General features: G+C 43.2%; 1 protein-coding gene across 7 annotated transcripts in view; it reads left to right on the forward strand.

Moving 5' to 3' along the window:
- Positions 1–12,268, forward strand: part of RIN2 (Ras and Rab interactor 2) — a 115,059-nt gene that overhangs the window by 84,572 nt on the left and 18,219 nt on the right. For all 7 annotated transcript variants that reach the window (XM_045010868.1, XM_045010865.1, XM_045010867.1 and 4 more), the window contains 2 exons: positions 1,367–1,458; positions 4,465–5,595. In XM_045010868.1, coding sequence (XP_044866803.1) covers positions 1,367–1,458; positions 4,465–5,595 — 1,223 coding nt within the window. The remainder of the gene's footprint in view (positions 1–1,366; positions 1,459–4,464; positions 5,596–12,268) is intronic.

Genomic DNA, 12,268 nt, shown 5'->3' on the forward strand with positions numbered 1-12,268 from the left:
AAAAAACACAGCTGGGGTTTGCAAAGGAACCTGTGAGAGCTGGGTACCAAAGTCACAGTGAAATTCAGTAAGGTTTGGGTGCCTGATTTCCTTAGGCTCTTTTGAGAATCTCAGCCTATGAGTGAAAGCTGTGTCCCGGTGAGATCAATGGGAATTTTGCCATAGCCTTAAGGAGGATCAGAATTTTACCCTATATAGTTAGCATTTGGAGACATTCCACCCTAGATTAAAATGGAGTTCAGATTTTGGCCCATGGAGATGTTGACAGTGTCCCTTCAATTACTTGTAAGTGTGTCAACTCACTGCATATGTTTGTGATTTTCATCTGTTTGGAGTTTGCTGTTGCTGATTTTTGAGGGTGTAAACATAAAATATGGCAATTCAGTGATCAAAAAGCTGTTGTCTGTATTACGCCAGATGCTCAGTATGCTTACAATTTTGAAAATAAATCACCTGTAGTGACACCAGTTGTATCTGAATGTACATAAAAGTGTGTAGGATATTTTTGCTACACGACCAGTTCTTATTTACTTACTATCATTACATAGGTACTTCTACAAATTTTGCAGTTTTTCAGGCTCTGGTGTTTAAGAATGCACTGGTACAAGTATAAACAAGTGGGTAGAGAAAAGATTTAATATACGATGTAATAAGTGCTTACACAAAGTACTTAGACAAAGTAATTCTTAAGTTCTTGTTTCAAAGGATTTATATAGTCAATGTGGTTTGTAGTTAAGTACCATCTGTGGAGTCCCATATGTAAACATCCATTTATTATTTTAATACATATTGAGTAGAAAACAGATATGGTGACAGTAGTATGAATGTAACTGTATTTATTGGAATAAATATTTTCAAACTAGAGGTATGTTCAGACTGACAGAGTTTACAAGCACTTCTATATTCTCTGTCCTAAATCCCCATTCAGGTTATTTTTGAAAACTGGAGGTTAAATTGGATCAAAACTCAAGTTTTATTCACAAATAGGAATTTTGGGTAAAGTGCTGATTTTGGCAGATGAATGTTTCAATAAACAGACTGATGTACTCTAAAAGACCAGAGAAAAAGCTACTGCTATAATAAGAGGAAAAGTGGGTGGAACAGGGAGAGTCAGTCCAGAAGAAAGGAACATTGGGGAACTGATTCTCATTTACACTAAAGTTTCTTTACACCAATGGGGTTTAAAGGATTGTTGATTACATCATATCACTTTATGGCCCCTTTCAACTGCCAGAGCAGTTCAAAGTAGCTTTGCTGTAAATGAGAATCTGACCTGTTGTCATTGCATATGCTGGAGATAATGAAAAATTTAAAATATGGAAATAACAGCAAAAATTACTAATACTGTTCTTTTTTTTAAAACAAGGGATGTCCTGCCATTCACCTTGAAATTGCCTCATGCTATTGCGGCAGCAAAGACAGAAGCTGAACTTGAAGACATTGCTCAGCTGGGACTGAGTAAGTATGACTATTTACATAGGTTTATTGCCCTGTGTCATTGTAACTGTATCAGTAAAATAGTCCTTCTGCAAAAAATCGGTAAACGATGGCCCAGTTAGTTTTTTTTAAAAGATGATTTTGTTGTTGCAAGTAGCTTAATTATCCCACTTAGTAGCAGTCTATTGCCTTCCTGTCCTGCTGATAAGCCTCCGTGATTTGATGTGCTGCACTGCTGCCCCCAACTTTCTGTCTAGCTGTATGCACTCTGTCCCACAGAACACCTCCGGCTGATCCAAATACAGTCCCAGAGTCCTGAGAGCAGGGTATGGTGCAGTCTCGCATGCATTGTAGGTTAGAGCAGATGCAGCTGAAAGTGGAATGGCAGTTATTGGCTTGTACAGCATAACTCTTAGCTTGGTAATTGCTGGAAGATTTTGAACGGAATTCATCATGAACAGCATTCTGTATTCTGATTGGCACATGCTTACATTTGCAAAGTGATTTAGGACTGACTGTTCAGAGGTGTGCTGGCCCGAACGCAAGTAGAAACACATGTGAAGTATATGTATTCACGTTAGTATGATGAGTATTTTCAAGTGGGAGGGAAAATACAAGGGCGTGTCCCTAGCAAATGCTCAGTTCCACTGCTAAAACAAATACGGGCACATCCCAAAATGTGCCTTGAGCCTAAAGCAGAAGTGAAACCTGGCAGAATTTTGAACTTGGACCTGAAACAGATACTGTCGAGCACCTCCAGGCCATGCTGAATTCTTTTTGAAGCCAGTGGGAGTTGAGGGCACTCTGCACCTTTCAGGATCTGGCCCTCTTACCCATTTAACTGAGAGCAGAATTTGGCCTAGTAAACTTTTGTATGCCCTTTCCCAGCACAGTGATTTGCACTGTAATAGGACTTGAACACAAGGATCTTCACAGGATTTTACTCTGCAGTGAGCCCCTGAGGTGGCTCTGGATTTTGTTTTGCAGCAGTAACCGTGGTGATCATTTTATAAGACTCTGGTCACCGAAGTCAGCGTAAAGTGTGTTGTCTTTTGCATTGATAATCTGTAGCTTCAGGTAACTAATGAAAGTTTAGACTTACACATGTTGCAGCCAGGCTAAGGGGCAAGCACTCTTGTGGGGGAGTTTGTTAGGTCACTGTACCCAGAGAAGGGCATGATGAGCTGGGTTGGGGTGTTGGAATCTCAGCCTCTTGTACACCTGATGGCAACACGTACTAGAGGAATCTGTCCAAAGGAGGTGCATAGGCCACTGCTCACAAGCTCTCCACTACATCCATTCCTAGAGTTACTGTGCTTGTGTTTGTCCTGTGCAGATAGAATACCTGAGAGCACCACTGCTTGTGTGCTGCAGGCCTGTAATCCCTATCCCTAGACTTCCTCTGGCTGAATTTCTGCCCTTGGTTTTGAAAACTAATAATATGTTTGAAAGCTGAGAGAGGAATGCTCTAGTGGCTAGGTGTAAGCATGGGGGTCAGGAGCCCCAATTTCAAGTTTCCTGCTTCACCACAGACTTCTGATGTGACCTTGGATGAGTCACTTAGTGTCTCTGCCTCAGTTTCTCATATGTGAAATGGGGTTAATAGCATTTCTCTGCCTCATGGGGTATTGTGAGGACCAATTGGAAGGAAGTGTTGTTTACTTCTCATAACACAAGAACTAGGGGTCACCAAATGAAATTAATAGGCAGCAGGTTTACAACAAACAAAAGGAAGTATTTCTTCACACAAAACACAGTCAACCTTTGGAACTCCTTGCCAGAGGATGTTGTGAAGGCCAAGACTATAACAGGGTTCAAAAAAGAACTAGATAAATTCATGGAAGCTAGGTCCATCAGTGACTATTAGCCAGGATGGGCAGGGATGGTGTCCCTAGCTTCTGTTTGCCAGAAGCTGGGAATGGGTGACAGGGGATGGATCACTTGATGATTACCTGTTCTGTTCAGTCCCTCTGGGGCACCTGGCATTGGCCACTGTTGGAAGACAGGATACGGGGCTAGAAGAATCTTTGGTCTGACTCAGTATGTTCTTATGTTAAATTCATTTGTGTGCGACACACTCAGTTGCTGTGATAATAGGGGCCATGTAAGCATCTAGATAGTTTTTGAATGTAGCTGTCAGTTAGTGCCCGAATTTATTTCTGTCTGATTACTTGATTTTTGACCTGGTCGGGCAGAAGCATGTTGAACACCTGTAGTATAGTTCGCAGGAGTCTATGAGGTTGCTGAAGGAACTGTTGTCTGATTTCCATAGACTCTCACAGATGTTTTACTGAGGGCTATGAGGAGACTTCAGTTACAATTCGTCAAGTTAGTACAGATTTTAGTGTTAGTACACATTTTTTGCTGATGGCCCTGCATAGTCATATGTGCTGCTGAGTATTTTAAAATCTCAAACAAATTGTGTAATTATTACAAATGCACAGCTGCAGGTTGAAACACAGACACGGATGCCTGATCAGCATGGCTAAAGATAGTATCTGCCAAGGGGACAAAAATCTGATTCCAAACTCGTCATGCTCAGCTTGTTTAATTTTTTACTCCAAACAAAAATATAGTTTTTTTGCAAATTCCCAGGGCCTAACCTTCGTAAATCAGCATAGTCCTGCTGATGTTAGTGGAGCTACACTGATTAACACAAGCTGAAAATCTGGCTCTTATTTTCTAATCAAGGCCAGGGGTATTAGCTCAGGGTTTATTTCAGTCTCAAAACAGGAATAATGGATACTTTATAGCAATCATTCTTTTCTGTATATCCCAATTTACTTGCTATGAAGATTCACATTGGCCAAGATATTTATAAACTCTGTAGACAAATAGCTGCAGCCTGAAGGTTTAGCATTCAGTTGTGTCTGGCAGTGTTTTATGAAGCTTATTAAGAAATTTAAAAAAAAAATAAAAGCTTGTCTAAAGTTTTTCATGCTTCAACATTGTTCTATTGAGTTTAATGTGCTGAAAGCCAACTGCATAATATCTAAATTCTTATGTTAACACAATAATGATTTTCAGATTTTTGGAGCTCTCCGGCTAACAACAACCCCCCAAATCCTTCACCTCCCCGTAGGCCTCTGCCCTCAGACAATGCTTGCAAAGACTCACGTCAGCTCTGTCTTATAAATGGAGTGCATTCTATAAGAACCAGAACGCCTTCGGAGCTGGAGTGTAGCCAGACCAACGGAGCCTTGTGTTTTATTAATCCTCTCTTCTTAAAAGTGCACAGCCAGGATGTTAGTGGAAGTTTGAAAAGGCAGAGCCCAAGAACTCAAGATGTGAATGGGACAGAGAAGCCTCGCTCCCCCCCACCCAGACCTCCACCACCTTCTATTAATAGCCTTCTCACAAGTCCACAGCTCTCCAGGACTATAAAGCAGGGGAGCATGCCAGGAACAGTCAACCATAACAAACATAGGAACTTGGATTTGCTGCAGAAGAAACCAACCCCTGTTCCGCCTCCTCGTCTAAAGAAGCAGGCTGTTTGCTTAGAAGGGGAAGGTAATGCAAAGACCTTGGCAGTAATTCGATCTAGTCACAACTCAGTGCATGGGTCAGAAACTGCTAGCGTTCCAGGTGAAGCCCTGTGTGAACAAAATTTAGCAGCTTGCAGAAAGACCTTGGCTACAAACTCTGAGTCACAAGTACAGTGGAATGGAGGCAGGCAGAGACTGAGCGACATGAGCATTTCCACCTCCTCATCCAACTCGCTGGATTTTGATCGTAGTATGCCATTGTTTGGCTACGAAGGGGACACTAACAGCAGCCTGGAGGACTTTGAAGGGGAAAGTGACCAGGAAAGCATGGCACCCCCTTTGAAGCCCAAAAAGAAACGGAACAGTTCATTTGTTCTCCCCAAGATTGTGAAATCCCAGCTGAGGAAAGTAAGTGGGGTGTTCAGTTCTTTCATGACCCCCGAAAAGAGGATGATCAAGAAAATTGCAGAGCTGTCCCAGGACAAGCGCACTTATTTTGGGTGCCTGGTGCAGGACTATGTCAGCTTTCTCCAGGAGAACAAGGAATGCCACGTTTCGAGTACTGACATGTTACAGACAATTCGGCAGTTCATGACACAAGTTAAGAACTATTTGTCACAAAGCTCTGAACTGGATCCCCCCATTGAGTCACTGATTCCAGAAGACCAAATAGGTAAGAAAACATTCTCTCTCTCTTTTCAGGGCATGTAAAAAAAAATAATAATTCTGAATCCGAGGTCTGAGTCTTTGAACCAGATTTGGGGAGATAGATTTTTCTAGCAGAATTCAAAACCACTGATTTTTGTGTTTTGTGTTTTTAAAGCTCAAATACAGAAGTTCCATACAACTATGTTAGAATGAAAAGAGTTTTTGAGAAGTTGCCTTAAAACTATAATGGTGAATGTTGGACTTAATTTACAAGTGATTAATTTTTTTTTTTTTATTTCAGTGCTGAAATGTTACATTGGTGGAATCTACCCTGCAGTTTTTCTCTGATGTGTGTGGAAATATTTTTAGTATTTATTTAAAACAGTGTACACACACACACGCACATATGCACCCCCCATATGTTAATCATATACGGCAACCATAAAATTAAAATACATTGGAAATGAACAACAGATGGTGACATAGAGAGATTCCATAACTTACTATCCAAATACTCTCTCATTCACTATCGGCAATTTGCACTGTCTCCACTTGGTGTTGTGATATAAACAATAAATTTTTATAAAAAGGAGAGGGAGATGCTAATCTCTGGATTTCTGTGTCCCTCTGTCTGTAAGTGTTTTATAAATGTCTGAAAATGAACTGGATGATTGGGTTCACATTTTACTAACAGAGAAGGATTTATGTATGCACAAAAGTGAAATAGTTGGATATACATGTTTCTAACAGTCAGGGATTTGTGTATGCACAAAAGTAAAATAGTTGGATTGATACACACATTCTACTAACAGACAATGACTTGTGTATGTACAAAAGTGGACTTGTTGTATAAAAACTCTGATTGTCCCTTAGTCTTGATGTTTCTCAGCGGTGTTAGTAAAAGAGTTTGTAAGCCACATTTACGAGGTAAACATCCCTGAAGGAGAAATACTTTCCTTGTGAGGTCATTTCAGTCATAATTTGCTTGTTTTCCCCCTCACTTCAGTGTCCTAGCAGTTTGGCCAGTGAATAACTCAGTGACTTTTAAAATTGGCAGATATTTCTTTCACTGGCAGCGGTTAGTGTTTTTGTTTTGAAAGTTTGGAACTTATTGAGTAAGAGGTGCTTTTGTCACATTGCTAGTCAACAAGGAGGGAGTGAGGTTAACAAGTACTGCCAGGCAAATAATACACTCTGAAAGGTTTCCTGTAAAAGCAAGAGTATTTTAAAGATTCTGATTGCTTTAGTTAGAAAAGTAAAAGTATTGTGTGGACATTGTGTGTGGGGCTTTTGCTCTGTACAAGTATCAGTTCTGTTGTGTTTCTGCATAATTTTAGATATTTGACAAAGAAATACAGAGCTTCTTTTTTGTGATTTGGTCAAGGTTTGATTTTAACTTTCACTATTCTTTGCAAGGGTGTGGTTTAATCCAGCCGGTGGGTCTCATAATAGCTTGCTAAAATGATGTTTGCTTTTGAATGTCTCAGTAAATTAGAGTGACTGAAGTTATTGAGCACTGTAACCAAACTGCCTTAGTTTTCTTCAGTGATTGAGTGTCTGACTTTCTTTGTGCAGTTTCTTCTAAATAATTTATACAGTGAGGAAGTTTAAGCAAACATGGAACTTGCATTTGAACAATCTGTTGCTTTCACCACTACTGGAGCCCGCAAAACACCACAGCAGAGCAGGAACATCAAATGTTGCTGACCTAAGCAGATAGTTATGTGGCAGACAGACTTAGTCATCCTACATAGCAGAACCCTTTACAACAGAACAAAGGCCAGTCTAATCTCCCATTTAGTGTTTTATTTCATGGTTTTGGTACTGAATTGCAACCAGACTTGTGACTACAGATAAATAGTCTGTTAATTTATAATTCCTATTAAAGTTACATTGTGAGACAAAGGGCTGGTTTACACTATACAGTTAGGTCGACATAAGGTCCCTTATGTCGGTCTAATTATGTCAGTGTCTACACTACAGCCTTCCTCCCACTGATCTAAGTGCCTTACTACACCGACGACATAACTCCACCTCCACGAGAGGCATAAGGCTTATGTCAGTGTAGTTAGGGTGACACCGAGTCTGTGTAGACACAACATCCTTTACATTGCCGGTCTTGTCAATTTCATGGCAGGAGCCCTCAAATTGACCAAAAAAAGCCCCTGCTCCCCTAGAGAGCTGGGTGGCTGGACCCTGCTCCTAACTGGGAGCTGGGGTGAGAAATCCAGGGGGCTTTCCCCCACTCCTAGTTGGGAGCTGAAACCAGGGCAGCTTCAGACCTCTGCTCCCAGCTGGGACCCAGGGTGGCCTTGGATCCTGCCCGCCCCCAGTTTGGAGCTGGGCAGCCTTATCCACTGAGCTGTGAAATTGACAAAACTGCCTGGGTCCTGGGGAGCAGGTGGGGGTGGGGTGAGAATCTGGGGCAGTGGGACTCCACTCCCAGATGGCAAGAAGCCCCGGGCAGCTTCCCCCCATTCCCAGTGGGGAACAGGCATGGGACAGCCCACTGGGAGCCTGTGGGGCAGCAGGACTCCTGGCAGGGAGCTGCCAGCAGAGCTGAGAGACTGGGCTCTCAGCTCCCCACACTGTCCCTCACAGGTTAGTGGAAGTGCTCCTGATGAGGACATGCACCACTGACCCAAGGAGGGGTGTGTGGACATGCACCACCACAGTAATTACTGCGGTGGCTGTAAGTTGAACTAATATAGGTTGACTTAAGGTATGTCTACACTACCTGCCGGATTGGCGGGTAGCGATCGATCTGTCGGGGGTCAATGTATCGCGTCTCATCTAGGCGCGATACGTTGATCCTGAACGCGCTCCCCGTCGACTCCAGAACTCCACCAGGGCGAGAGGCGGAAGCGGTGTTGACGGGGGAGTGGCGGCTGTCGATTTCACGCTGTGAGGACATGAAGTAAGTCGATCTAAGATACTTCAACTTCAGCTATGCTATTCTTGTCGCTGAAGTTGCGTATCTTAGATCGACACCTCCCCGCCAGTGTAGACAGGCCTTAGATTTGTAGTGTAGACATAACCCAAAGGCTCTTACTGTAGGTACATCTGACTTGCTTATAGATATGCCGCACCTTCTGCCATGTTTGGAAAAGATTTCCTTTTAATATCCTTCACAGAGTACGCCATAGTGTTGGTGGTGGTTATTAATAAATGTTTATTTTATGATTATATACACTTGCTCTGATCAGGGTCCCATTGTGCTAGGCCCTTTACAGACATAGGCCTGGTCTGCATTACAGCTGCTGGTCGATCTAAGCAACCCAATTTGAGTTACGTCTGTAGTGTAACTCAAGTCGATGTAGCTTAGATCTACTTGCGGTAGGGGCCACACTATGCTATGTCAACAGGAGATGCTCTATCACCGACATTGCTTCCACCTCTCGTTGAGGTGGAGTACAGAAATCGATGGGAGAGCGCTCTCCATCGATTGAGTGTGTCTTCACTAGACCCGCTAAATCGATGCCGCTGCATCGATTGCAGCAGCGCCGATTTAGCTCCATTTTGAAGACAAGCCCATAGAGGCAGTCATGGCCCCTGCCACAAAGAGTGGATAGATTTAGAGCCAGTAGGCGCAGCTGCACCCCATTGGGAATGCTCAGGAGGAGGAGAGGTGCTGTTTGCACTACTGCCTTCCTGTGGGGAAAGGCAGCTTTATGTTGTCACTAGGGCTGGTGGAGGCTGGATACAGGACGCTTTGAATAAGCCCATCTTTGGGCATCCTGACTGTTTCCCCCTCCCTGGCCTGTTCTGCACACTTTGAGAGCTGCAGTAGCCAATTCCTGCCTCATTTCCCCCCCCCCCCAACAAAACAGATGTTTTGGCCAGCTTGTTCCACTGCAGCCAGTCAGACTTTCTTCAACAGGCTCCCCCATATCCGAGGTTACGCCGCAGGAAGCTGGTGTAACCCTGAGCTTAGTCAAGCCCAAAGTACTGAGGCATCAGAGCTCCAGTTTCTGAGAGTTCTGTTTAATTATCTGCATGACCGTGTGTCGTTTTTCTCAGACTCCTGGAAACAAAAGATACTGTAGGAAATCTTCCAGGTTTCCCAGAGAGAGGCAGATGAAGTAGTTTAACTTCTGCCAAACCATCCAAAGAACATGCACCAGCCTTTCTAATGATTCCTGACAGATGTCACCTAATTTTAATGCTGTAGACTGCTACCCCTTTATGAAATAACGACCTTCCCCTGGTAAGAACAAGGGAGTAGGCTCCTGTGCATTAGGACTCAGCAGAGCATGCGTGTATTTCTCTTTGGCACCAATTTGGAAACGACGGGGGAGATTTGTGAAGGTATAAAGGGGAGTTAGGTGCCTCAATTCCATGGGAGTTGGGTGCCTATCTGCCCTTGGTGCCTTTGAAAATCTCACTTCTAAATCTGGGAACTTGTTCTTTCTATTCTGTATTGCTAGGATAGTAAAAGTGGGGGTATATTTTTATATTGATGGACAGTAAATAACAGCTGATCAATAAAATAAACTTAAAATAAAACTCTAAGGTGAGATTTCAAAGATCTTAAGGGATCTGGTTACTTAAATCCCCTTAAATTTCAATGGAGTTTGAGCACCTAATATTTTAGGATGCTTTAAAAATCCAGTCCTAACCCATTGTATTATTTAAGAGTCAATAGAAACTAAACTGAGTGTAAAGAGTTGAATCCATGTCTAGCTGTATAAGCACAAAATAGAGATTGAGAGTGGTTTTGGAAAACTCAGGTTGAATTCAAAGTTCACAGATGTTTGAATTACAGATGTTGGATGCTTTATTTATGTTTAATCTCTGTGGCACCTGACAAAACAATAACAACAACCCTGATTCTTCTTCTGTCCCTGGCCAGAAAAAGATTAATGCGAATGCTTATTGAAGGCAGTTGTGGCTAGAAAGGATCTAAACAACTCAAGAGCTCCAGCCTGACCCCCAAAATCTAAGCCTATCCCCCAAAATTCCTAGTTTAAATACAAACAGGTAATAAAACACTGAGTGGTGGAAAAAGGCACCTAAATACACCTCTACCCCGCCATAATGCGGTCGTGGGGAGCCAAAAATTCCTACGGGGTTATATCGGGGTTGGGGCAGCAGGACTCCGGCGGTGATTTAAAGGGCCTGGGGCTCCCCGCAGCAGCCGAAGCCCTGGACCTTTTAAAGTGCCGCCGGAGCCCCACTGCTACCACGCTATACGCGAACCCATGTTCTATCGGGTCGTGTTATAGCGGGGTAGAGGTGTATAAACTAAACTGTTTGATCTGGCACTCTCAGCTGCTCGCAGCATGCTTTTTAAGGTTTGTATTTTAATGCAGGGCCTATTAGTATCAGTGTGGAATTGGCTAGTCCCTTCATTCAGGACATCCTTTGTCACAGACAGTTCCACAATTGAGAAATGGGAATCAATGTTATCCTGTGGTGAGAGACCAGAACTGAAAGATGTGACTTCTGGTTTCTTTTCCTGACTGTGCCTCTGACTTGCTGTGTGACTTTGAGCAATCATTTAATTCCCTGTCCTTCAGTTTCTTCTTTCTGTAAGAAGAGTGTAATGAGATATACCTACCTCACAGGCAAACTGTGCAATCTAGTTTAATGTCTGCAGAAGCTTTAACATACTCTGATGAAAGGCACTATAGAAATGCCAGGAAGTTCACCAAGCATAGGAGGCATAAGCTTTCCAAACTAAACTGTATCTCTCTTGTAGCTCCATGTGGTGTAGTACCAACCTGCTGATGTATGCAGGGTATTGAGAAAAACCCAAATTCGGCTAACCCAGTATAATGTGTAGCAATCAGGTCCCCCACATTTCCATCGCTGCTGTACCTAGGTGATCTTTTTGCTTTCAGCCTTCCAAGAAATTCTGTTCCTACAGGCTGCATCTTGCTGTGACAGTGCCCAGACTGGGCACATCTCCCCTCAACACTGTCTGTCTTAAATTACCAAAGTGGGGAACAGAACAGTGCATGCGGTCCTAATAGAGGGAAACGTGGCATGTGTGTGAGCATGGAGGCTGAAGGGGAAGGGGGGGGGAGATAATCTCAGTGGAAGAGCTATAGTTGGAAGCTGGGTGCAGTGAAGTTTTAAAATTGGGACCTTGGAGAAGAGGGGGAAGGTGGAAGACCATGGTATTCTCAGTGCAGGGAGGACTTGCAAAGACACGTGCTATGACCAGTGTATCAAACATCCCAGATTTAAACTTGTCCTTTGTTGCTCCTTTGCAGAGTTACACAACAGCATGTCAGCACAGGATACAGATGTATTTCCACAAGCCACAGCGAAACTCGCTAGCCTTTCATTGCATTTATCAAAGCACTTCCAGTTCCCATTTTGTGGCTAGTGACTAATAGTAAATATGGAGTAAAGGAGGCTTAACAAGACTTAATTTAAAATTATGTACATGGAAGCCCTCAGTGAGTGTGTGTGCCAGGTCCCCCTTTGTGCTGATCCACTGAGGAGATGAGTTGTTACAGCCCCTGGCTGCGGGGGGGCTTGGGACTTAAGCTCAAGCTGTAGCAGCTCATGCTTTTAGTTCTGGAGGTTCCTGGTTTGATCTCCAGTGCTTTGGCCAAGATGGTGGCCATCACATACCGTATTTATCGGCGTATAACACGCACTTTTTCCCCCTGAAAATAGGGGGCAAATGATGTGTGCGTGTTATACGCCGATATAACCTATAACCCCCCCCCCCCAGCGGCGCGGAG

Source organism: Mauremys mutica, chromosome 3 (genome assembly GCF_020497125.1).
Source record: "Mauremys mutica isolate MM-2020 ecotype Southern chromosome 3, ASM2049712v1, whole genome shotgun sequence".
NCBI lineage: Eukaryota > Metazoa > Chordata > Testudines > Geoemydidae > Mauremys > Mauremys mutica.